A 26,874-nucleotide genomic window follows, 5' to 3' on the forward strand; every position below is an offset into this window, starting at 1 on the left:
AGAAGCCAGCAGAGGAGTTGCACGGGGGCAGAGCAGGACGGCGGAGAGGAGCGCGCTGTAGCAGCATAGGCACCGGAAGTAAGAAGACTTCTGGGTCAGACAGCGGGGGCGCTCCTCCCCGACCATTCTGCTCTGCCTCCGTGCAACTCCTAACTCCTCTGCCGGCCCACCAACGCCATCTCCTGCCTCTATCCCCACCCTGCTTCACTCTGCCGGCCCACCGATGCCATCTCCCGCTTCTATCCGCACCCTGCTTCCCTCTCCCACCGACGCCATCTCCCGCCTCTATCCTCACCCTGCTTCACTCTCCCACCGACGCCATCTCCCGCCTCTATCCCCACCCTGCTTCACTCTCCCACCGACGCCATCTCCCGCCTCTATCCCCACCCTGCTTCACTCTCCCACCGACGCCATCTCCCGCCTCTATCCCCACCCTGCTTCACTCTCCCACCGACGCCATCTCCCGCCTCTATCACCACCCTGCTTCACTCTCCCACCGATGCCATCTCCCGCCTCTATCCCCACCCTGCTTCCCTCTCCCACCGACGCCATCTCCCGCCTCTATCCCCACCCTGCTTCACTCTCCCACCGACGCCATCTCCCGCCTCTATCCCCACCCTGCTTCACTCTCCCACCGACGCCATCTCCCGCCTCTATCCCCACCCTGCTTCACTCTCCCACCGACGCCATCTCCCGCCTCTATCCCCACCCTGCTTCACTCTCCCACCGACGCCATCTCCCGCCTCTATCCCCACCCTGCTTCACTCTGCCACCGACGCCATCTCCCGCCTCTATCCCCACCCTGCTTCACTCTGTCGGCCCACAGACGCCATCTCCCGCCTCTATCCCCACCCTGCTTCACTCTGCCACCGACGCCATCTCCCGCCTCTATCCCCACCCTGCTTCACTCTGCCACCGACGCCATCTCCCGCCTCTATCCCCACCCTGCTTCACTCTGCCACCGACGCCATCTCCCGCCTCTATCCCCACCCTGCTTCCCTCTCCCACCGACGCCATCTCCAGCCTCTATCCCCACCCTGCTTCACTCTGCCACCGACGCCATCTCCCGCCTCTATCCCCACCCTGCTTCACTCTCCCACCGACGCCATCTCCCGCCTTTATCACCCCCCTGCTTCACTCTGCCGGCCCACAGACGCCATCTCCCGCCTCTATCCCCACCCTGCTTCCCTCTCCCACCGACGCCATCTCCCGCCTCTATCCCCACCCTGCTTCCCTCTGCCACCGACGCCATCTCCCGCCTCTATCCCCACCCTGCTTCACTCTCCCACCGACGCCATCTCCCGCCTCTATCACCACCCTGCTTCCCTCTCCCACCGACGCCATCTCCCGCCTCTATCCCCACCCTGCTTCCCTCTCCCACCGACGCCATCTCCCGCCTCTATCCCCACCCTGCTTCCCTCTGCCACCGACGCCATCTCCCGCCTCTATCCCCACCCTGCTTCACTCTCCCACCGACGCCATCTCCCGCCTCTATCCCCACCCTGCTTCACTCTCCCACCGACGCCATCTCCCGCCTCTATCCCCACCCTGCTTCCCTCTCCCACCGACGCCATCTCCCGCCTCTATCCCCACCCTGCTTCCCTCTCCCACCGACGCCATCTCCCGCCTCTATCCCCACCCTGCTTCACTCTCCCACCGACGCCATCTCCCGCCTCTATCCCCACCCTGCTTCACTCTCCCACCGACGCCATCTCCCGCCTCTATCCCCACCCTGCTTCACTCTCCCACCGACGCCATCTCCCGCCTCTATCCCCACCCTGCTTCACTCTCCCACCGACGCCATCTCCCGCCTCTATCCCCACCCTGCTTCACTCTGCCGGCCCACCGACGCCATCTCCAGCCTCTATCCCCACCCTGCTTCACTCTGCCACCGACGCCATCTCCCGCCTCTATCCCCACCCTGCTTCCCTCTCCCACCGACGCCATCTCCCGCCTCTATCCCCACCCTGCTTCCCTCTCCCACCGACGCCATCTCCCGCCTCTATCCCCACCCTGCTTCCCTCTCCCACCGACGCCATCTCCCGCCTCTATCCCCACCCTGCTTCACTCTCCCACCGACGCCATCTCCCGCCTCTATCCCCACCCTGCTTCCCTCTCCCACCGACGCCATCTCCCGCCTCTATCACCCCCCTGCTTCCCTCTCCCACCGACGCCATCTCCCGCCACTATCCCCACCGTGCTTCACTCTGCCCCACCCCTACAAAATCTTGCGCCCCCCCAGTCTGCGCACCACTGACTTAGAGGGTCAGTTCCACATTGGAGCAAAGTGACCTAATGACAGGGACATGTTTAATGGGTTAAACATAGAATGGTGACGTCATTAAAAAAATATATATAAAAAAAAACCCAGGAAGGTCTCATTACATATAATTTTCAGGGCTTTCAGTGACTTTTACGGCAGTAAATCAGATGACAAAGAATAGACTTTAAAAATGTGACGTGTTGTGTAACTTACGCTCTCCTCCTCCTCCTCTTCCTCCTCCTCTTCCTCTTCCTCCTCCTGTGGCTCCAGCTTCGGTACCTTGTGCGGCCGCTGCTCCTCAGCCCGCGCCACCTCGTGATGGTGGTGGTGGTGGTGCCGGCTGCTCTTCTTCCTCTTCTCCCTCCTCCGCTCGTGCCGCTTCCTGGTGAACTCGCTGGCCTGGAACTCGTGGAGCAGATCCCCGCACAGCGACGACTCGAACATCTCCCGCCCGTTCAGGATAGTCTTTGTGATCTTCAGCTTGATCTCCGGCGAGCCCGTCTTCTTTGGTGTGGTGGTGGTGGACGGCGGCGGCGGAGGCGGGAGAGTGGGTGGTGAGGTGGGCCGGGGTGGGGAGTCCTTGTCCAGCCCCTCGTGGGGGCGCATGGCTGAGGAGGTCTCCAGCTGGTAATACTCCAGCGGGACGAAGTTCCTGGTGCTGTACCCGTTGGCTGAGCCGTTGGGGTACTGCGTGTATGCTTGGTATTTGCCCTGGGGCTCGTACCCCAGAGAAGGCAGGTAGCCGTTGGTGAGGGGGGGCAGGTCCTCAGTGGTAGGGGTCGAGTACTGGAAATCCGGCTGCAGGCCGGAGTCGTAGGGCGTGCACCCACCCTCGTCGGCCTGATCGCTGCTGTTGGCGTCATCCTGACGGATGTTGGCGGAGTCGATGAGTTGAGGGGGTTGCTGGATTGTGTTTCCCATGATCCCTTGCATGAAAGAGAAGGAGAAATCCATTGTCGTGCTCAGGCATCATTAGCTTTCCCTTTCTCTCATAGGGCCTGAGGAGGGGCAAGGAGAGAGGTATTAGCAACAGCGAAACAACCAGTCCCTCCACATTCCCGATTACAATCCCCTTCACTTCCACCTTTTTCCATTCTAATCCCAAACCTCACTGGGAAATCCTGCGGCTGTACCCAATCCCGATGAAATGGCCAATTATTTTCTGCTGGGCCGCTGCAATTATGGCCGCTGTTATGAATTCCCTAAAGATGCCCAAAAAACACTCACCCCACTCTTGGATCTCTGCAGCATTATTTATTTACCTCTGATCCCTTAGCGAGAGCAGTATGTTGTATATTTTGTGGGGTCTGGGCTTCCTATACTATGAAACAGACATTGTAGATTGTGGAGAAGGGATTACAAGGCAATGTGCTTCCACTTTATTACATGTCCTATATAAATCAGAGGTGCGCAAACTTTCTGCGCTGCACCCCCCCCCTGCCAGCTCAGCCCCAGTGCTCCCCCCCCGCTTACCTAGGAACCGGCGTCAAATCATGCTGCGGGTTCATGTGACGTCACGTGACCCTGCAGCGGCATTTTACACGCATTGCCATGGTGACGCTTCGCCCGAAGCCAAGGTAAGCAAGTTACAGAGGCAATGCGGTTTCCCCGGCATTTAATTTAAATGCTTTGGGGAGGAGCGCGGGGCCTCTGTAACTGCTGCGCCCCCCCCCCCAAAAAAAAGACCTCCAGTTTGCGCACCCCCTGCTATATATGATAACAAACTTAACCCTTAAGTTATTTGACTAACCTTAAAACTCGCCCCACAAATGAAGCATTTCAATAGCCTGCACTCACGGCTACTGTCCCACACCCACAGTCCCTCCTATCACCCATTGTGGCAAAGCACTGCCATCTACTGCACTTATTCCCTCAGCTGCTGTCTCTGTAAGTCTCCCAACATATCACTTAGATTGCAAGCTCTTCGGGGCAGGGATTTCCTTTCCTATTGTCTGATTTTGCTGCACTTATTGTACAGCAGGGCCCCGGGTATACGGCTGCTTCCGTTCCAGGGGCCCGCCGTATAGTGAAAATCGCCGGAAAGCGGATCCGGCGATTTTCAGTTATTTTGCATGCGCAAATCGGCATTTTTGCCTTTATGCGCGCGCAATCTACGCGGTATGCGCGCGCGCAATCTACGGTATGCGCATGCGCACTGAGCGCAACCGCCCGTTCTGCGCATGCGCGACTGAGGATCCAAGATGGCGACCCCCTTCTCGGTGCCACCGTATCGGCGGATCGCTGAAAAGCGGGATGTCGAGAAGCGGGGCCCTGCTGTATTATAATTCCCTGTACTGTATTCTTTGTGAAGCACCAAGTACACTTTTGGCGCTATATAAATAAAGACATACAATACAATACAATACAAACAGTACCACGCAAGAACTGTTGCACAGAAAGCGTTCGGAGAAAAAAAATCATGCAAGCTACGAAAAATACTTTTATATGGATTAGAAACACAGAAATATTGAAAAATAATGAGAGCTGTGGCCTTGGAATAGTGCTATAAATACAGCTAGATAATACAGCCCACAGGTGTGACCGACATGTGAAAATATCCTATATGTGATGCTGAGCGTCAGTGGGGAGGTTGCACAGTCACTCAACACTTCTCGTTTTATACCGAGCTTCGCTCTCCACAGGGTCACTGCCAGAGAAAGGGGTCATTAAAGAAACGAATTACGTAGTTAAGGTAGAGGCTGCTTCCCGGGCGAACCGGGTACAGACGGCCCTTTGTTCAGCCTAAACTTTACCCTACCAGTACCCTAACTGGTCTAAATCTGGGAGAAAATCCTTGCCGGGTCAATGCAGCAGCGGAGGGGGTCAATACTGCGAGGGAGGTGGGTTAATAATGCGAGGGAGGGGGGGGTCAATACTGCAAGGGAGTGGGGGGTCAATACTGCGAGGGGGGGGTCAATACTGCGAGGGGGGGGGGGTCAATACTGCGAGGGGGGGTCAATACTGCGAGGGGGGGTCAATACTGCGAGGGGGGGTCAATACTGCGAGGGGGGGGTCAATACTGCGAGGGGGGGGTCAATACTGCGAGGGGGGGTCAATACTGCGAGAGGGGGGTCAATACTGCGAGAGGGGGGGTCAATACTGCGAGAGGGGGGGTCAATACGGCGAGAGGGGGGGTCAATACGGCGAGAGGGGGGGTCAATACGGCGAGAGGGGGGGTCAATACTGCGAGAGGGGGGGGGTCAATACTGCGAGAGGGGGGGTCAATACTGCGAGAGGGGGGTCAATACTGTGAGGGGGGGTCAATACTGCGAGGGGGGGTCAATACTGCGAGGGGGGGTCAATACTGCGAGGGGGGGGTTAATACTACGAAGGACGGAGAGGGTGTCAATAATGCAGAGGTAGTGGGGGGTCAATACTGTGAGGGAGGGAGAGGGGGTCAATACTGTGAGGGAGGGAGAGGGGGTCAATACTGCAAGGGAGGGAGAGGGGGTCAATACTGCGAGAGAGGGCGAGGGGGTCAATACTGCGAGGGAGGGAGAGGGGGTCAACACTGGGAGGGAGAGGGGGACGGGGTCAATATTGAGAGGGAGGGAGAGGGGGTCAATACTGGGAGGGAGGCGTCAATACTGCAAGGACGGGTCAAAACTGCCAGGGAGGGAGAAGGGGGGGGTCAATACTGCGAGGGAGGGGGGTCAATACTGCGAGGGAGGGGGGTCAATACTGCGAGGGAGGGGGGTCAATACTGCGAGGGAGGGGGGTCAATACTGCGAAGGAGAGGGGGGGGGTCAATAAACACTTTTCTAAACACGAAACAAGAATAAAATAAATCGGCTGCTTCCTTTCCGCCCCTGAAAACAGTCAGAGACGAGGAACACGGACTGAACCACAACAAGAGATTTATCTCACGGCCCCCTCTGCCCTCCCACATTATACAGGTACCTTCTCCCCCACCCCCCACATCTTACATAGTTACATAGACGAGTTTAAAAAAAAGACATACGACCATCAAGTTCAACCTACAGTATGCTAAATTTAGACGACAGATGTTTTATCCTATATCTGTACCTACAGTATATTGATCCAGAGAAAGGCAAAAAAAAAAAAACCAGAGTCATATCATCCAATGATATCTCATAAGGGGATAAATTCCTTCCTGACTCCAAGAATTGGCAATCAGATTACTCTCTGGATCAACATCCTTCCCATGTTTACTTATTTGGGATATCCCTGTATACCTTTCCCATCTAAAAAGATGTCCAACCTTTATTTGAAGATACCTATTGTATCTGCCATCACAGTCTCCATGGGTAATGAATACCACATTTTAACTGCCCTTACTGCAAAGAACCCTTTCCTTTGTTGCTGGTGAAATCTCCTTGCCTCCAACCTTAAGGGATGGCCCCGAGTCCTTTGTACTGCCCTTGGGATGAATAGTTCTTTTGAAAGCTCCTTGTTCTGTCCCCGAATATATTTGTATATAGTTATCATATCCCCTCTTAGACACCTCTTTTCTAATGTAAATAACTCTAGTTTAGCTAGCCTCTCCTCATAAATCAGATTATCCATCCCCTTTATTCATTTGGTGGCTCTTCTCTGCACTCTCTAGTTCCATGTCTTTTCTAAGGAGTGGTGCCCAAAATTGTACCCCATATTCAAGATCGCAAAACTCAGTGAAGTCTGTATTTTAATAGACACCAGAGAAAGATTAGAAACACTCACAGACGCCCATGGGTATACAGCACACAATTGTGTATAGAATCACTGTGGGAGAAGCAGAGCTGCCGTCAGCATTGGCGCTGCTCCGACGGGTCTCCTCAAACCCCCTCGCACCTCTCCTTCAGTGGGGACAGCCGGCGCACTTCCACCACGTGGTTGTGATGCTGCCGTGACGTCTTGCCGTCCTGACTTGGGCGGACCTCCTATCGGCTCCCACGCGCCACTTACTCAGGACAGCTCCAGTTCCCCCACAGATAGCCGGTCAAGAAGGGAAACTTACTGGATCCACAAACGTGGTACTTTATCAGCAGGGGGTCCTAATGAAGAGATTCCGTTTCCTTTTTATAATTCCTTTTAAATTCTCTACAATTTAAAATTTTAATCTTCAGCAAGCCTTCTCAATTTCAATTATTTTATCAATTGATTCATTTATTATTTAGAATACCCTTAATTTGGTAACATATGCCAATGAGTGTAGAAACATATTTTACACCATTGACTTGTAAATATTTATTTTATATGTGTAGGGTTCATATTTATCCTCAGATGTAATATCAGTTTTTAGGTTATTGTTTATATATACCAACTCCTAAGGAGTAATTTAGTAATAGTATTGGATACCTGTTTGTGTCTGCACATCCTATTATGAGCAGCCATTTATATCACCATGGCGACAAGTAGATAGACAAATTGGTTGCTATGGGTTACACAACCCCATTTATACTGTGTTAAGGCCTCAGAGAACTGCAACCCCTGACGACGAGAACACGTTTCCTTGAAACGCGTAGGGAAGTCTCTCTGATTGGCCTGCTATCTGGGAGTGAACTGGAGCTGTCCTGAATAAGGTCTGAATTATAGTAAGTGCTTGGTGCGCGCGACGTTGCATGTGGCGCAAGCGTTGTTTATATAGGCCAAACGATGACGTTTCATTAAGACCCCCTGCTGATAAAGTGGCACGTTTGTGGATCCAATAAGTTTCCCTTCTTGGCCGGCTATCTGGGGGGGAGGGACTGGAGCTGTCCTAAGTGGCGCGTGGGAGCCGATCGGAGGTCCGCCCAAGTGGTGACGTCAGGGCGGCATCACACAACCACGTGGTGTGGAAGTGCGCCGGCTGTCCCCACTGAAGGAGAGGAGCGAGGGGGTTTGAGGAGACCCGTCGGAGCAGCGCCAATGCTGACGGCAGCTCTGCTTCTCCCACTGTGATTCTATACACAATTGTGTGCTGTATACCCATGGGTGTCTGTGAGTTTTCTAATCTTTCTCTGGTGTCTATTAAAATACAGACTTCACTGTGAGTTTTGCGCTCTTTTCTTTTTATCTTTCGTGCTTTTTGGACATTTGGGTTAGATCCAATAAGAGAGCTGCATGCCTAAAAATTGGACTAAATTATTTTAGATACAAGATATGTATATGTTGTCTGTGAGGAAGTAACAATTTGGATTTTTTCCACTCCTAATTTTCAGATTATTCTGGTATTCCGCACATATTGCTATGAGCACATTGGGCTGATACACACACACAGTTGCTAAAGGTGTGGTCTTACTAATGCTCCCCCTGTTTTACACAGGTACCTCCCCACCCGCTTATCATATACAGGTGCCCCTCTCTTCACCCCCTCTCCATATCTTATACGGGCTCACCCCTGGCCATATCTTATACGGGCTCCCCCCATATCATACACACAGGTACGCCTCTCTTTCCCCCCAATATCTTACACAGACACCCCACCCCCATCTTACACACAGATACCCCTCTCCCCCATATCAGACACAGATACCCCTCTCCCCCCATATCTTACAAACAGATACCCCATCCCCATCTTACACACAGATACCCCTTTCCCCCATATCATACAGATACCCCTCCCCCCATATCTTACACACAGAAACCCCTCTCCCCCATATCTTACACACAGATACCCCTCTCCCCCATATCTTACACACAGATACCCCTCTCCCCCATATCTTACACACAGATACCCCTCTCCCCCATATCTTACACACAGATACCCCTCTCCCCCATATCTTACACAGATACCCCTCTCCCCCATATCTTACACAGATACCCCTCTCCCCCATATCTTACACACAGACACCTCTATCCCCCCCATATCATACAAACAGATACCCCTCTCCCCCCCATATCTTACACACAGACACCTCTCTCCCCCATATCTTACACACAGACACCTCTATCCCCCCATATCTTACACACAGATACCTCTCTTCCCCCATATCTTACACACAGATACCTCTCTCCCCCCATATCTTACACACAGATACCTCTCTCCCCCCATATCTTACACACAGATACCTCTCTCCCCCCATATCTTAAACACAGGTGCCCCTGTCCCCCATATCTTACACACAGGTACCCCTCTCTTCCCCCATATTATACACACCGATACCCTTCTCCCCCATATCATACACACAGATACCCCTCTTCCCCATATCTTACACACATATACCCCTCTTTCCCCCCAATATCTTACACAGACACCCCACCCCCATATCTTACACACAGATACCCCTCTCCCCCCCACTGATGAACTAAGGGCATCGTGCCTTATGCATAAACCCAAAGCCATCGTTCTTACAGAAACATGGCTAACCCCTAAATCCCCTGATGCAAATATCGCAATTCAGGGATACTCCATTTCTAGGAGAGATAGGTCAAAGAGAGGAGGAGGGGTGTTATTTTATATTGCAGACACCTTCCAATTTACACGGTTAAATTGCCCCCCAAAGCCCACCCTCTTTTGAAATCCTAGTCAGCAAAATCTGTCTCGCCTTTTCTAAGCCTGTCCTGATTGCTGGCATCTACCGCCCCCCTAAAGCCCCTCTCCAGTCCCTGACTGATATCACCCAATTTCTTGGCTCCATTTCCTCTCTGAATGAGAAGAGTGAGTTGCTAGTTCTTGGGGATTTCAACTTCAATTGGCTCGACCCTAAAAACTACAAAATCCAGATACAAGTCAAGTCACTTAACCTATCGCAACTCATTTCCCAACCAACACGGACAAACCTAAAATCGCACAACCATTCCTTGCTAGACTGGATCCTCTCCTCAAATCCCAGCAGAATCCAATCCTCTGGCATCCTTCCTGACATTTTCAGTGACCATGCAATAGTGTACTGTGTACGGAAAATTAAACCACCCCAATCAAGCCCTAAAGTTCTCCTGACTAGAACATTTAGAAACTTTAAATCACAACAGTTTCTGGCTGATCTTAACCAACTGCCTTGGTAAAGAATCGACTTAATTTCCACCTCAATTCTGCGCTTGACTATTTCCAATCAGAGTTCTTAAAACTCTGCAATACCCATGCTCCACTACGCAGAATAAGAGTACGGGGCCCATCTTCCATGGGTTACACCTGACCTTATAGCGCTCTACCAGTTCAGGGATGCCTTGTGAAAAAGCTACAAAGTAACTGGCACTACCAAGGATCTCAATCACTACAGATGCCTGCGGAACATGTGCACAAGGCAAACAAGGCATGCAAAAGCACAATAATATTCTGACAATCTCCTCCAGAACACATCAAACCCAGCTACTTCTGGAAGGTTATCAACATCATATTCCAGCCTTCTAGCCATCAACACCCAAGTAATATCACTAAGGGGGATATTACTCTGACAAACCCCACTGACATTGCAAATGCATTCAATGATTATTTTGTGGGGTGTGCTACTAACTTATTAGCGAAATGCAACCCGAACTACAAACATGAACCTCATTCTGAGAGTACCTCTTTAGCCCCACCCCCTCCCAACACTGCCCACAATTTTCAATTTGGCCCAGTATCTGAAGAGGAGATTACACAACTGCTCCTCAAATTAAAACCAAGCAACCAATGTGGACCTGACTTACTGCAATCTAAGTTCCTAAGACTTGGTGCCCCAGCCATTGCCAAACCAATTGCTTCCGTAGTCAACTCTATCCTGTCTGCAGGCCATATCCCCAAGACCTAGAAAACTGCCAGAGTTGTGCCAATCTTCAAAAGTGGGGACAAAAACACTGTCTCAAACTACAGACCAATCTCCCTTCTCCCAATTCTATCCAAAGTCATAGAAAAATGTGTTCACTGCCAATTAAGCGATTACTATACCAAGACAAATTTCCATAGCCAATTCCAATCTGGTTTTCGCCCCAAACACTCCACGGTAACTACCCTGCTAAAAGTTTGCAATGAAATCCAGTGTGGAATGGAACGGGGTCAACTCACTGGTGCAGTATTCCTAGATTTTGCAAAGGCTTTTGATACTGTTGATCATGTTATCTTGCTTAACAAACTCCAGTGCTCTGGTGTAGGGAAACATGCTTTAAACTGGTTTCATTCCTACCTATCAGGTAGATCCCAACATGTGTCCATCTCAGGCTCTAACTCCAACCCCCTGGATATCACCTGTGGTGTCCCGCAAGGCTCTGTTCTGGGGCCTCTACTCTTCTCAGTGTTCATCAATGATCTTCCTACAGCTTGTAAGGGAGCTTCAATACACATGTATGCAGATGACACAATCCTGTATGCACACAGCCCTAGCCTCTCCGACCGTGAACACATACTTCATTCTGACTTTTTGAGACTTGAAAATTGGATTTCCCAAAACAAACTATTTTTGAACACTGACAAGACTGTTACAATGGTATTTGGGACCAAGGCTACATTTTTAAAGCTTCCAATGAAGGAAGATCAGAACCAACGCTAATACCACCCTAACCCTTGTTACTAGTTTTAAATACTTGGGCATATGATTTGACTCCCATTTAACATTCGGGATGCACATTGATACCGACATCCAAAACCTTCGCCAAACTAGGTGTACTTTACAGGAACAAATCCTCCCTAAGTCTGTTGGTCAGAAAGCGTATCGCACAGCAGATACTAATGCCAATTATCGACTATGGGGACATAGTATACGGCTCGGCACCCCAAACCCACCTTAGCAAACTTGACACCCTCTACAATTCTGTATGCCGTTTTGTTCTCCAATACAACTACAACACACATCACTGCGAAATGCTCAAATAACTAGATTGGTCATCAGTTGAATCTAGGCGCAAAGTTCATCTTTCCTGTCTTGCCTTCAAATACTTTCTGGGCAAGCTACCCGCCTATCTGAACACGCTCCTCCTTCTCCTACCGTGCACCCCAAAACTGGAACAATCTACTGGAGACTCTCACATCCACCACAAGTCTAAGTTCTTTCAAAACTAAGGCTGTCTCATATTGTAATCTTGTCTGTAACTGTTACAAACGCCTATAACATATATTATCTCTAACTGTGCACGCAATGTCTTGTATATAATGTATACCTTGTTCACTTATGTAACTATGTATTTGTAACCATGTATTATTTGTCTTAACTCTGTGCCCAGGACATACTTGAAAACGAGAGGTAACTCTCAATGTATTACTTCCTGGTAAAACATTTTATAAATAGATATCTTACACACAGGTACCCCTCTCTTTCCCCCCAATATCTTAGACACCCCACCCCCATATCTTGCAAGTGCATCCCCCCATATTTTGCACCGGTACCACCTTTCCAACCCTCCCTACATATATTACAAAGGTACCTCCCTTCCTCCTCCCATATCTTACACAGGTACCTTTTCACCCACCCCCCTTAATGTATTACACAGGGTACCTCTCTTCCCCCCTGTATCTTGTACACAGGTACCTCTCTCCCCCCGTATCTTTTACACAGGTACACCCCCCCTGTATCTTACACACGTACTCCCCCCCTGTATCTTTATATACGTACTCTCCCCCCCCCTGTATCTTTATACACAGGTACACCCCCCCGTATCTTTATATACAGGTACACCCCCCGTATCTTTATACACAGGTACAACCCCCCCGTATCTTTATACACAGGTACACCCCCCGTATCTTTATACACAGGTACACCCCCCGTATCTTTATACACAGGTACACCCCCCCCGTATCTTTATACACAAATACACCCCCCCGTATCTTTATACACAGGTACACCCCCCCGTATCTTTATACACAGGTACACCCCCCCGTATCTTTATACACAGGTACACCCCCCGTATCTTTATACACAGGTACACCCCCCCGTATCTTTATACACAGGTACACCCCCCGTATCTTTATACACAGGTACACCCCCCCCGTATCTTTATACACAGGTACACCCCCCCCGTATCTTTATACACAGGTACACCCCCCCCCGTATCTTTATACACAGGTACACTCCCCCCGTATCTTTATACACAGGTACACCCTACCGTATCTTTATACACAGGTACACCCCCCCGTATCTTTATACACAGGTACACCCCCCCCCGTATCTTTATACACAGGTACACCCCCCCCCGTATCTTTATACACAGGTACATCCCCCCGTATCTTTCTACACAGGTACACCCCCCCGTATCTTTCTACACAGGTACACCCCCCCCGTATCTTTATACACAGGTACACCCCCCCGTATCTTTATACACAGGTACTCTCCCCCCCCGTATCTTTATACACAGGTACTCTCCCCCCCTGTATCTTTATACACAGGTACCCCCCCCTGTATTAACCCTTGGGTGTCACCTTCAGTTTGTTCCATTCTAGATTCGGGTGTCTCGGCTTTAGTGACAGGAACCCGCGGGTGAGAGTTGGGGGGGGAGCGGGTGTGTGACGTAATATCCGGGTGACACCCCCCCTCTCTCTCTCTCCCCGCCGACAAAATCCGCGCGAGTCTGTATCCCCGCTCTTATCCGGGTGTGCAGGGCCGGCAATCCGGGCGGGGAGGCAGAAAATGGCGGCCCAACGGATTTACTATCCGGGTGTTTTCCCCGTATCCGGGTGTCCGCAGCGTGTGCGGGTGAGAAACCCGGGTGTTGGGTGCGGGTCCCGGTTTACATCCGGGTGTGAGGCCTGTATTCCGCACGGATGGTGTTTATTTCCCGGGTGTCTATTGTCCAGGCCGCGGGTGAGACTTTGCGGGAGTCGTGATTGTATTCCGGGTGTCAGGCCCCGGGTCACCCCCGCCCCCCGGGCGCGCTCCAGCTTTTCCGGGTGTGTCCGGGTCACCGCCTCGCGCCGCCCGCTTCCTCCTCACACAAAAGCCGCCCGCGCGGCCCGGCAGCGCCAAAAAAAAATCCCCGTGCGCTGATTGGCTGGCGAAGGAAGCCGCGCGCGGGGGTTGCCGGGAGTTGTAGTTCCGCTTGATGTGGCGGCGACAGGAGTGTCAATAAAGCTGTGTGTGAAAAAAACATGCAGGGGGGGGAAGCTCTGCGGAAGGCGGCGACACCAGGCGGAGGGTGAAGGTTACTGCAGTTAATGTGTAATAGGGAGACACCTGCTGGAGGCCTGAGGTTATGACAGCTTGCATGTTTAATACGGAGGCATGACTGCCCTGGCTTCTTTAGAACGATCTAGGCCCCTATTTACTACGCAGTGATATTCAATAAGACCAGAGTGTATGAGGCGGTGCACCAGCGAAGGGAGAAAATTGTAGCTGGACTGCTGGTTACTGGTACAAAATGACTTTATTTGCGGCACATAAAAACAGCAAGGGGAGAGACCCCCTCTGACGCGTTTCGCGCAACGTTTGCGCTTGGTCTTTATAAAACGCTGTGCGAAACGCGTCAGAGGGGGTCTCTCCCCTTGCTGTTTTTATGTGCCGCAAATAAAGTCATTTTGTACCAGTAACCAGCAGTCCAGCTACAATCGTTTCCCTTCGCTGGTGAACCGCCTCATACACCCCGGCTCTATGGACGCCCTTTCGGCTGCAGCACGCTGACGGTCTACGAGGAGACACAATTGAGTGAGCACCAGTTTATTTTCAATACTCACTCGTACTACTGTTCAATCACTAAGCCCATGCAGTGCAGGTTAGCAATATCCTGCCTTTGGGAATAGGCCGGTTAACCTGCGGGCTGTGTGCAAATTCTGAGAACACAATGGAAATACTTTAACAAGACTCAGTGTACCTTACTGAATGTTGCGAGTCATATCCTCGCAATTAATAATAATAATTATATTATCTTTGTTCTATGTATAAAACTATCACGGTGCTTTTGACCTTGTACATGCTGCTTTCGGGACCCTGTTTGTTTTGCTGATTATTGAATTGGCTGCTGCGGACTTGAGACGCATTGAGGTGACGTCATTACCCTGATCCACGATCGCAACAGGGTGGAGGTCTGTGGCTGACTGACGGGTCCAAGCTGAAGTGGGTCTAGAGGTGTAGAGGTTTGCTCTATTTCTGTCTGCATTGTAACCCTGTGAGTGCTATGTAACGGACTTTGCTACACTAACGTGATTGGATACTCTTAGTGCAAATGGGATTACGTTTCCTGCCCGGACCAGAAGGAGTGTATGCTGAGGGATCCTCACAAAGCAAGTCATCAATCTCCAGAGTGGTAACATGTATCCTAAACATGTCCGGCTTTTATGATTAATTTATCTTGTACGTGCAATCATTTACATTTTAATATTGTCACAATATAATTACTTTACCTCACTATGAGAGTCGTGCGCTGTGTTTTCTCTTTTTTGCATGTTCCCTGTGTGATGTTGAGCCATCCACTCTGACAGGCTGCAGACTCTCCACGGATGTTAAAGGTTTTTTGTATCTTATTTTAATTTATTTATTTCACATTTAGGAACACATAATTGTGTTCCCTTAAACCTGTAAAGTGCACTTTTAATTCACAACTTTTATTTGGGTTGTAAATTGTCCACAATAATTATTTTATATATTATTATATATATTAAGCTGCATTCGGTGCGCAGTTTATTGTTTTTTCATGTCCTTCTATGTCTTTCTGGACTTGCCTCAGGGAAGCGTTACTTGGGGGTGTTTCACTCCTATCGCTTCTATATTCCATGAGACACCTTACTGCACTAGAAGACACATTATTGCCCATTCACTACAATGGTATAGGTAGCGTTTAACCTGTAGCCCCCTCTTTTGGGACTATTAGTTCTGTAAAGCAGGGGTGCGCTACGCCCCCCCCCCCTGCCTACTCCCCCCGGTGCTCGCGCACCCCCCTACTTTTCTTGCCATGGCGATGTGTCACCAAAGACCCGGCTGGCAGCAGGTAAGTAAGTTGCAGAGACCTCACGCCTCCCCCGGCATTTAATTTAAATGCTGTGGGGAAGAGCGCGGGGGCTATTTAACCGCCTACACCCCCCCAGCAAAATCTCCCACCCCCCTGGGTGAATATTTGCACCCTAATATAGCAATTTCCAGCACAAGGCTCAAATTCAATAATAAAAATAGGGAGTATACTTGCAGAAAAGGGTCCAATATACATCATGAGACAGAGCAACAATACGTTTCCACTCCAAAAGACATGCATATACATAGCACATATCTGCAAACAGTGGAGAATATAATTACCAGAATATAGTTAACCCTAGTGTCCAATTCAAAACCAATAATGCCTTATTTATAGGACAAACTTTTCCCCAAATATTATTTAGAATTAACAAAGTGTTCTTTATATATATATATATATATATATATATATATATATATATATATATATATATATGCAAATGTAAATACAACTGTATGCTCATCTGCATGTCTTAGGCAGGTCTGCAACCCCGTCTTTCCCCATTATCACCCAGCACACAGCACTTCCACTGCAGCAAGGGATTCTGGGAAATGACATGCAAATGAGCACACAGTGCCACTTTTTGCTTCAAAAACCATTTTTAACATGGTTCCCTATAGGCTTAAGCTTGCTGCATGGTCACAGCTTTGAGCACAGCCAGGGTTAAGATGCATACCCAGAAAACCCACCCACAGACAGCTTTTTTTTTTTTTTTTTTGTAGCCCGGGTGGTGAAAAAGTGATTTCACCTCTAAAAACCGTGCTCATGGTCAAGTGAGACCAGGTGCGCAAAACTTGTGACTGTAGGCTCCGGAGAGCTGCAAGTCCATGACATGGTCAGTCCTCTTCAGTCACGAGGGCCAGGAAAAGTCCTGATGTTACATCGACGTCATCATCCGAAGAATCCGACGTCCATCCTGTTCCCTCCTAATGCAGCAGACGCCGCAGGAGGGTCCAAGTCTTTAGGGCTTTCAGCTCACGCCTACTCGCCCACCGCAGTCTTCTCCCGAGGGATGGAAACCACCGACCAGCACACAGTCTTGCATTCTCCGAAGAAAATTAGGTGACTGATAACCCAAAAATAACAAAACACAATCCATGGTGCGAGTGCTCCAGTGCGCTGTGCAATGCAGTGCAGGAAGTGCTCAGACGAAACAACAAAATGTGCACAAGTACACGCCAGACCCGGAAGCCTGGCGGGTAAAAAAATAATGGCGAACCCCTCAGCGGAAGGCAATAAGGGGTGCCAGTGCAGAAAAATGTAGGGGTGTGCAAATTATCCGTGCAAAAGTCAAGTGTGTGTGGCAACACATGACTCCACCAGGTTAACCACTCCGGGGGTGCCGTGATAAAATAGCCCGGGCTACATATCCGCACTTCCCGGCCATGACCAGAGGACCAAGTGCACCCTTTTAGGTCTGTCCTTCACAGAACAGACCCTACACTTGATCTTAGCCAAAAGGCCGAGAAGCGTGGGGCTGATTAACTGGGTATGCAAAGAAGCTAAAGGATGGGCCAACCATAATACTGAGTTAAGTTATGGTGAGTAAAAAAAGTGACAAAAACCCTCCACAGCAAAGCAAATATGCAAATGGAAATATTACTGTATGCTCATCTGCATGTCTTAGACAGGTCTGCATCCCCGCCTTTCCCCATTATCACCCAGCATACAGCACTTCCACTGCAGCAAGGGATTCTGGGAAATGACATGCAAATGAGCACACAGTGCCACTTTTTGCTTCAAAAACCATTTTTAACATGGTTCCCTATAGGCTTAAGCTTGCTGCATGGTCACAGCTTTGAGCACAGCCAGGGTTAAGATGCATACCCAGAAAACCACCCACAGACAGCTGTTTCGACCTTGATGGGTCTCATCAGTGTGGGGTTGATTAACTGGGTACATATATATAGCTTATGCGTTCGAAAAAGAGGCATCTGGACGTATACATCATAGATAAGATTTTATGTCAAAATCTTATTTTAACCTATTGGAGAGGAAAACAGCGACACACCACCAGTATTGAAAAAGAGGGTGACTCAAAATTCGCAAAATGTAACCCATTGGGCATCATGGTATTCAAAGTATAAATCCAGAATGTCTCTCATTGTGCTCATTTTCTTTCCCTATTTCCACCTCGTACATAACAAATCATGTATCACAATTAATAGAGGACTTTATTTTATGTTCACTTTGGTTATTACTATAAATACTATTTTGTATTATTATTAGTAGTAGTCGTATCTCCATAGACACAAATAGAACATTTATGACATTTAAAAAAACTTCTGGTTTTGACAGACAAACAGGATTGGCTTGAGTTGGTAAAGTACAATTTCTTTTACATCACTAGGGGCCAGAAAATTACCTCGTGTATTGGGCCTTTTATATACCATTTGGGGTTTAGGTGGTAAAAGTGGACTTAAAATGAAACCGCTTTGTAAGATTTTCCCATTCTTAGCCAATGTAGCCTGTGACAGAATCACTGTCTGTGTAGGTCAGAGAGAGGTTCCGTATGCATGTTTCCAGCATGCAGGAAGTTTAACTCCTCTGGAGAGGCAAGCTGCAGGTGCAAATAATTAAAGTAGACTGAACTCCTGACTGCAAAGAGGTTTTAAAAGGCAGTCAGCAAGTTGCTAGAGAGAGACTTTCCGCAATCATTAGGACACTGGTTGGTATGGTTCCCCAGGCCCGCTGGGACCACCTGGGACTCACACCCAGGAACCTGAGTTACAGCTTGTTGAGGAAGCAGAGCTGCAGTATCCAGAGGGATTTCCTGGAGACTCCTGAAATGGAGTTTCCTGAACCTCAAGATAAGGACTTTATATTTTGTAGTTATCATTTGTAATTTGTAGCACTTGAAGTTAGCCTAGCTACCCAGTTGGACAGTCATGGCCATTGCTGTCCAGTTAGCCTCCCTACTGTGGAGTAGGCTTTATTTTTATGGTTTGTGTTTGGCCTTAAAGGGACAGTGTCCAATACTGTGTTTTTGATGTAGAAAAATAAACCAACGAAGAGTTTGTTAGGCCTAAAATATACTGTGTAGACTCTTACTGAGCCTACCACGAGGCAGTCCTGCCACAGGTGGTTTTAGAAGTGGGATGCTTCGCCTCTAGGGGTCAACAGAAGAAAACTTGTAAAGACCACAAACCCAGGCAGAAAACAAAACCAGGATCGCTGTGCTGGATAAAGCAAACGTGACTAACAGAGACAAGGACATACTCCTGAGGAAGGAAGCAATGTGTCCTCTGGTGAGTGGGTCTGCAGCTACAGCCTGAGTAAGGAGACTGCTACAGACAGTGACACATGCAAGGAACGAGTTTTGGGAGTAAAGTCTGCACCTTTGGGTGTTAAAAACCCAACAAAACAAAAAAACGGGATTTAAAAATGGCTGATTTTAAATGTTTGTATTGCAATGCACTTAACAATGCGAAATAGTGTCCCTTCAGGCCTTATGATGATGACTCCTGTGTGGCCCCGGAAAAGAACAGTACGCACAAATGAAAGCTGCACTAGCAACATATGGGGAACCCATAACCCTAGAGTCAGTGACCAGGAATATGGGGTCACACCGTTGAGAATGAAACCAGGTGACGATCTGAAGGATTTAGTGTGCTGGGCCTTTCATGAGCTAGGTCACACGAGAGACTCGTGTCCCTACGTTCTCAAATATAAACCGTGGCAACGAGCAGCACAAGGAATATTGTTTCCCGCAGCTGCAGCAGCAGCAGCGCGTTGTGAGCACAAGGGAGATGCAGAAGCTGATAACAGCGAGTGTGTGCCGAGTACTACTGACGTCTCCGGAGATGCCAAAGTAAAGAGGAAGAGAAAAAAAAAGTGTGTCTCAACCTACAGCGGAAGTTACAGAAACGTTTTATGAGCCTGCGATTCCAGGAGAACATACGTCAGAAAGGAGCTGCGATGTTCTGCAGCCTAGAGTGACTGTTGGAATTGTCCCAGGAATGTCAATAAAGGAAAAGCATGAGCAAAAGAAAAACAAATCCTTGAACCAGGATAAAAATGCCTTAACTCATGCCCTCCAAACTGTCAGGCATGATTTATGATTTCCTTCATGAACAATTGGACAAGGAGCGAGAAGCAAATGCTGTGCTACAGAGGTGTCTACTCCCAGCTTTACTTGAGTGTGTATCTATGGAGAAGTCAAAACGTCTTGTCCTGGAACAGGAGTGTGTTTTTCTCTGTCTTCAGGCTGCCAGCACTCCTCAGCCTAGCTGTTGCAACAATGTTGCGACCCCTTGTGGGTTTCTTGGTTTCAGCCAGTTACCTTGGCAACCCCCTCTGCCTTTTTACCAGGGTGGACTGCTCCCCCTCCCCTTGCCAGGGGGTATTGTCCCATTTAATTTCCCATCAGCCCAGACCAGCATGCTGTCTTTTAGTACCAGCAGCCATCTTGAGCAGTCATCTCTCCTATCCTGGTAACGTTACTGGTTTTTACCCATCCCTATATCATGCTTTTATTCCACTTCCCTCGTAGCCCCCCCGCCCCTCCATTGCTCTCATGCCCCAGTGTTCCCTCAGTACTTTACCCCCCCCTTTTATTTGTATGTTGTTGCCCCAAATAAACACTTCAGCAAGTAAGACATTTCCCTTGCTTGATATGGGATTGAGTTAACCTGCCTGTCCCTACTCATCTATCAGGGTGTGCTTGGGCCAGAACACGTCTCATGCAGAGTGAGTGGGAGCACATGCTGACTTGAGATGGCAACCGCTACGGTTACCGCCACGGATGAGACGCAGAGGAAGTCTGACCAAATGATTGCTAACCTGAAACAGAAGTATGAGGAGGCACAGACAGAGACTGCAGTCTCTCAGCAAGAGGTTCGCAATCACAGCAGAGAGTTGGAAATTTATCAGAAAGAGGTTCACGCTCTCAGCACAGAACTGGGAACACTCTCTCATTTAAACTTTATACTTATTACTTTATATGTTTTGTCAATTGGATGTAGCATTGGGCAACCCTGTCTTTTGTTGTATACATTTGCCACGCCCAGTAGAACTCTTTTTGACAAATATATATTCATGATGTGGTGGGTGTAGGAGTTTGAGCTAGCTGGGAATGTGTGTGTTAATCAATTTCTGACTGGTAACAGTTGTATGGAGGTAGGTGGCACCTCCCCCAGAGCTCACTCCTCCTCGCCTTTTTAACTTGGGAGGTCTTTTCACTTTGCTGCAAGAACAGGATCTACTATGGTTCTTTCCCCTCATACAGAGGTAAAAGGAAGGGTTCACAGTGTAGTGTAGGACCTGCATTCATTTTGGTTATACCTTGACGTGGTATGCAGGCTTATGACGCTTTGGCCAAAGGGTTTAACTAAATAACCAAGTAAATATTATTATTATTGAAGTATTTAAACTTTTTATACTTATTACTTTATATGTTTTGTCAATTGGATGTAGCATTGGGCACCCCTGTCTTTTGTTGTATACTGGAACACTCTCGACAGGAAGACCACTGTGTACATTGAAGGATGCCTATGAGAAGGTCCTAAGTGGTATAGAGACTGTAAAAAGAGAAAATAGAAATCTGAAAGATGTTTCAGATTTGACTGGCCAGGACAGTGAAAGAAATGAGAAGCTTCACTAAGTAAGAAAAGCGAAGGAACAAAAAAAGTTAGAAGTGCAGGAAGCACTGGAGAATGCAGAGAAAGTGCTACGAAAAGAACGTGTCTCCCTGGTGCAGCACACACAAGAAGAGCACATTCTGCAGAGCCAGCTGAAAGATCTGTGTACGCATCTACAGGAGGCAAAGTAGAAACAGCCGGATGCTGAGGAGAAGGAGCGAGTTCTGCAGGAAGAAAGTATCCAGGCTGCTAACAAAGTACAAGTGCTGCAGGAGTGTCTGAGTTCCCAGTGTGTCCCCGCAGAGCAGCATGAGGAGCTGCAGGTCCCACTGAGCATCACCAGAGCATTGCTGGAGGCCGAACTTAGAGGTCAGGTGACTCTGTATGAGAGGCAGCGCGAGAAGGTCTAGAAACTGGAGCAAGAGCTGGAGGAGCAGAGAGGCTGCTCCATCCCCAACAGTCAGTACGCCCAGGAGAAAGAAGCCTGGAAAAGGCAAGCTGCTGCAACCCTAGTGAAGAAATCTGCAAAGCTCCAAAATATAAAGAAGGATGCATTGATGCGAACTCAGAGCAAGCACAGCGAAGAGGTGGAGGCCCTGAGTGGAGAACTCAGGATGTACTCAAGAAACAGAAGTCTCTTGCTAGGAAAATAATCTTGCTGCAAAGAGAAAAGCTTTCTGGCACTTCATAAATGCTACAGAGCATTTATCCAAGGAAGGATGGAGATAGAAAGCTATTTGCATAAACGCTCCTCAACTGTCGCCATACTGTCCGCCTACAGAGGGATGAAAGCTCATCAGCTTTATCGCCAGAGTAACGTGGCTTGTGTTATTCAGTCAATTTGGAGAATGAAGCAGCAAAAGAAGAAGTATGAATACTTGAAGGAATGTGTTATTATACTGCAGTCAAATGTGTAAGGAATCGGGGAACACGTCCTCTGCGGCGTGTTCCCTCCTTACCTCCTGTTGCACAGCATCCCGTTGCAAGAGATCGGAGAGCACGTTCCTCGCGGCGTGCTTCCTCCTTGCCTCCTGCTGTACAGCCTCCCGCGCACCTTACAGAGCGCACGCACCCACCCACGGAGGGCTTTCAAGGATCACACGGAGCTAGGCTCCGCCCCTCCGCTTGTGCTGCATGGCCACCCCGCGCGTGTGCACCGCTCCCCAGCTACGCATCAACTCTAATATCTCCCTCGCCTGTCTCCTGCTTCTCACAGCCTATCCCTGCCTCCGCAGAGGCCGCTCCTCCGCTCCACCCCCTTCTCTCATTGGACTCCTGTTGCTATAATGCTCAGCTCTGTCACTTCCTGTTTGGCTGAGCATAGTTATTGGTAGCCTTGTGTTCCCACGTCTCTATTCCTGCCTCGCTCCTGTCTGTGTACTAACTTTGTTGCTGCTTGCCTCCCTGTGTACCGACCCGGCTAGACATTGGACCATTCTCTGGATCACCGACCCCGGCTTGCCTCTGACCTTCTCCATCCCTGACCACGGCAAACGGAAATCTACTTCTCTACTGGCTACAACCTCAGACCACGCACTTCGGACTCTGACCACTCTCCTGGCACCTACCTACGACCTCAGCAAGTATCAAGGCTAACCCACTCTCTCCAACCCATACCCGGCAATCTTGACTATCCACCCTCCAGGCGTGCCTCCGCTGCTGTGGGTGCGCAGTTCTATACTTTCTCACCTCAGTACCGGGATCCCGCCTTGTTCGTGGTGAGCGCAAGCGTTACAAAATGTTAGGAAGCATCAGCATCAAAGACGCTACAGGGATATGAAGAAAGCTGCTTGTGTGATTCAGTCCAGATATAGATCCTACGTCGTAACCAAGCAAGCTGTGCGCCCCTTGTGATGAATGGTCTCCACATTTCCCTCATTCATTTAGATGAGGTTATGTCTCTCTATGCACATTATCTTGTGTGCTTTAACTGCTGATGGTCTTGTCTCTGTATTTAATTGTTTTTATATTCTTTATGTCCATAGTTGTGTCCAATAAATATGCATCCATATTTTCACTTTGCTCCTGAGTGCCTCGTCTTCTGCCCTGGGCTCCTCTCTTATTTGCTTAATTGCCCCTGCTCACATAGGTGCACCTGGGCTTATTTACTCTGGTTGGAGACATTTTACACTCTGTGTTCATCACAGTCCCTTTTTTAGGGATTTAGGACACCCATCTATTATTCTACTCGGTCATTTTTGCATGTGATGATTATTTTTCTCCTTTATCTTTATAATCGAGTCAACACTGACTTGTCTTGACTTTGATATTTCGGAACATAAATGGAAAACTAATATGAATTATATATTTAGTGTGGATCCTAATAAAGAACCAGTTGCTTTTAAACCATGCACTCTTGTAGACAAGTGTGATAAATTGAGAACATTATTGTTTAAACAAAGGAAGATCTGGTGGAAAATTTGCAGTATGGAACATTATTTGAAAGTCAATATTCCTAGAGGTTTACACAGGAAGATGTCACCCACTTGGGAGAGAAATAATACACTTAGAACCAAGTGGGAATCAATTCTCAATCACGCCTGGTGGTCCGTGGCACCAGTTGGTTCGATCCTTTTTGTGTATTACAGTTATTTATATCCTTATTGCCTATAAGGTTCTGATATAGCATTGTGTATACCTTATTGTTAGGGGCAGACTGGTTCTCTGGTATATTATTTTTAGGACATAGGCTGTCACATATAAAGCAGCTATCTGTATGCCATTAGCACTTCAGTAATTTGAGCTATTTTGTGCTTTATCTCCCATTTTGGGATTTCTTTCAACATACAGTTCTTTATTCTTAATTGCATCTCTGATGTGTTTTTGATTTGTCTGGGAGCACTTGTTGTTCTACAGGGAAAAGGGAAGTACCTAGATTTAACTTACTCTAGGGAATGGGCCAGAAGAAGGGGCTAGGAGTCCCGAAACGTTGACCCCCTTATTCCCTTGTTTTTACCTTTTCTCTTTTCCCCCCACCTTCCCTCTTTTCCTTGTCTCCTTAATAGTGTCTCCTGTGTTGATTATATTGTTCACACCTCGTTTGTATATGTTTTGATTGCTGTAAGCTACTTAGTTCTTTGAGTTCTTTAACTAGGCGTTGCTATTTTTTGCATCTCTTGTTATGATAATTAGCTTATAATATTATTTATATCTATACACACATGTGTATGTTTGTTCTACGAAATTTCAACTATAAAAATTCTATGTTTTTTTTTTGACAAACATCGTTGCCATTGTATCGTTATTAGAGTGCTGGGAACTCCCCCCATGTTATGAATCCTCAATCACTGTTCCAGTGAACCGATAAAACTTACAATTGAACATGATCAATTGCTACTCAACCGAATTAAGTTAGACATTGCTCGGGTTAAACTAGATCTTAATGTTCCAGACTTTAAGAATGACCCGTTGAACTTTGAAATTTCTTTCAATAATGAACTTGCGAAATTTGGAGAAAAGATTATGGAAAATAAAAAAAAGAAAGTTCAACAGAGGTTCCGCTTATTATGCATGCAACCTTTGGAGAACACTAGGAGAACGCAGACCCTCGCATAGATCTAACTGTCCACCGACAACATATCAGAAATCCTCAGATACAGGTATTGATAGGGAGATGGTCACATGTCCTATTTAGTCTTTTTTTAAGAATGGACGCCTTTCGTTGTACCCCTGTGAATATAAACCATGGAGGAAACAGATCAGACGAGGGAGGAAGAAAACTAAGAAATCAAGAAATTGTTTACCAACCTCAGAGAAGACTAGGACAGAGACCAATGAGGATACCCTACAGCAGAGGTGCGCAAACTGGGGGGCACGCAAGATTTTTTTTTGGGGGGGGGGGAGGGCACGGCTGTTGCAGAGACCCCGTGCTCTTCGCTAAGGCATTTATATAAAATGTTGTGGGACCGTGCGAGGCCTCTGTAACTCACCGTGATTGACGCCATGGCAATGAGACGTCGAATTATGCAGCGGGGTCACATGACCCCCACGGCATCATTTGACGCCAGCACAAAGGTATGGGGGGCGCAAGCACTAAATGTGAGTATGCAGTGGGACGCAGCACCAAAGATTTGCGCACCCCTGCCCTACATAACAAGGAGGGATCCAGAATGTGAACCCACTATAAGGATCCCTCAACATGGCCGCTGAGGCGTGAAGACCGCCTCATTCTGGATCTATTGTCTGCAACTGCCTACTCCCTTTGTGTGGCTGAATTCCCCTCTCTTCTTTGTCTGTGCAGGGTTCAGTTTTTCTCTTCTGCTGAAGCCGTGTCTTGCCTGTCGTTCTACCTTTGTGAGGATCGGTCTAAGGTCCCGCCCCCGTGACGCGCCTCACGCTGACAGGATTGTGCATAGGCGCTGTTCTTCAGATCGTCACCCGGTTTCATTCTAAACAGCAGGACTACAAATTCCTGGTCACTAAATCTAGACTCCAGGATTATGGGGTCTTGCGCTCTGGACATATGTTGCTAGTGCAGCTTTCATTTGCGGGTACAGTTCTTTTTCTGGGCCCACACAGGAGTCATCATCATCATCATGAGGCCTGAAGGGACACTGTTTCGCATGGTTAAGTGCATTGCAAAACAAACATTTAAAATCAGCCATTTTGAAAACCCTTTTAATTTTTTATTATTATTGTGTTTGTTTTTCACTAATGTAACGGTCTTCCCCTCCCCCCCCCCAATCGCAGATTGGGGCCATTACAGGGTGTGTCTGTGTGTTGCATACCTGTTGGCAACAAGAGGGCTGAGTCGTCCGCGATGACTTTGGGACATAGGAACAGGCTTCTGGGGTTCATACCCCACATAATACTTAGCACTGCAGCGCCTCCATCTGCCGTAGGCTCCAGGAATATGGAGATGATCTCCCACGGTAGAACTTGTACCTCTCCCCCCACTTAGATCACACACCAGGCCGGAGGTATATTGCAAATAGGAACGGTTTATTACTACACACTTTGCAGCAACCAACAGCTACGCAGCAGTCGTCTGCCGGATACAGTCTCCTTAGGCCGGTCCCCGCTGGCTACTGCAGCGCCCGCTGTGGTGGACGCTGCCGGGACAAGAGCTGCCCCTCAATGGTCCGGTCCCGCTGCGAGGGGGGGCCGCCGCACTGCAAGGTGAGTTTTTCCAGCCTGCAAGAAAATTGTGAGGGGAACTCGCGACGGAGCGCTAAGCCACGCCCCCCAGCGGTTCAGCCAATGAGGGCAAACCTGCCGGGTGACGCCACGGCTGCGCCCCCGTCACGCCCCCCCTGTCATTCCCCC

General features: G+C 48.7%; 1 protein-coding gene across 6 annotated transcripts in view; it reads right to left on the reverse strand.

Moving 5' to 3' along the window:
* NSD3 (nuclear receptor binding SET domain protein 3) overlaps positions 1-14,075 on the reverse strand; it is a 152,743-nt gene extending 138,668 nt beyond the window's left edge. For all 6 annotated transcript variants that reach the window (XM_075601247.1, XM_075601246.1, XM_075601245.1 and 3 more), the window contains exons 1-2: positions 13,512-14,075; positions 2,477-3,261 (exon numbers count right to left, since the gene is read on the reverse strand). In XM_075601247.1, coding sequence (XP_075457362.1) covers positions 2,477-3,217 — 741 coding nt within the window. In that variant the 5' untranslated portion in view covers positions 3,218-3,261; positions 13,512-14,075. The remainder of the gene's footprint in view (positions 1-2,476; positions 3,262-13,511) is intronic.
* Between the last annotated feature and the right edge of the window lie 12,799 nt (positions 14,076-26,874).

The sequence above is a fragment of the Ascaphus truei genome, chromosome 5 (assembly GCF_040206685.1).
Source record: "Ascaphus truei isolate aAscTru1 chromosome 5, aAscTru1.hap1, whole genome shotgun sequence".
Lineage (NCBI taxonomy): Eukaryota > Metazoa > Chordata > Amphibia > Anura > Ascaphidae > Ascaphus > Ascaphus truei.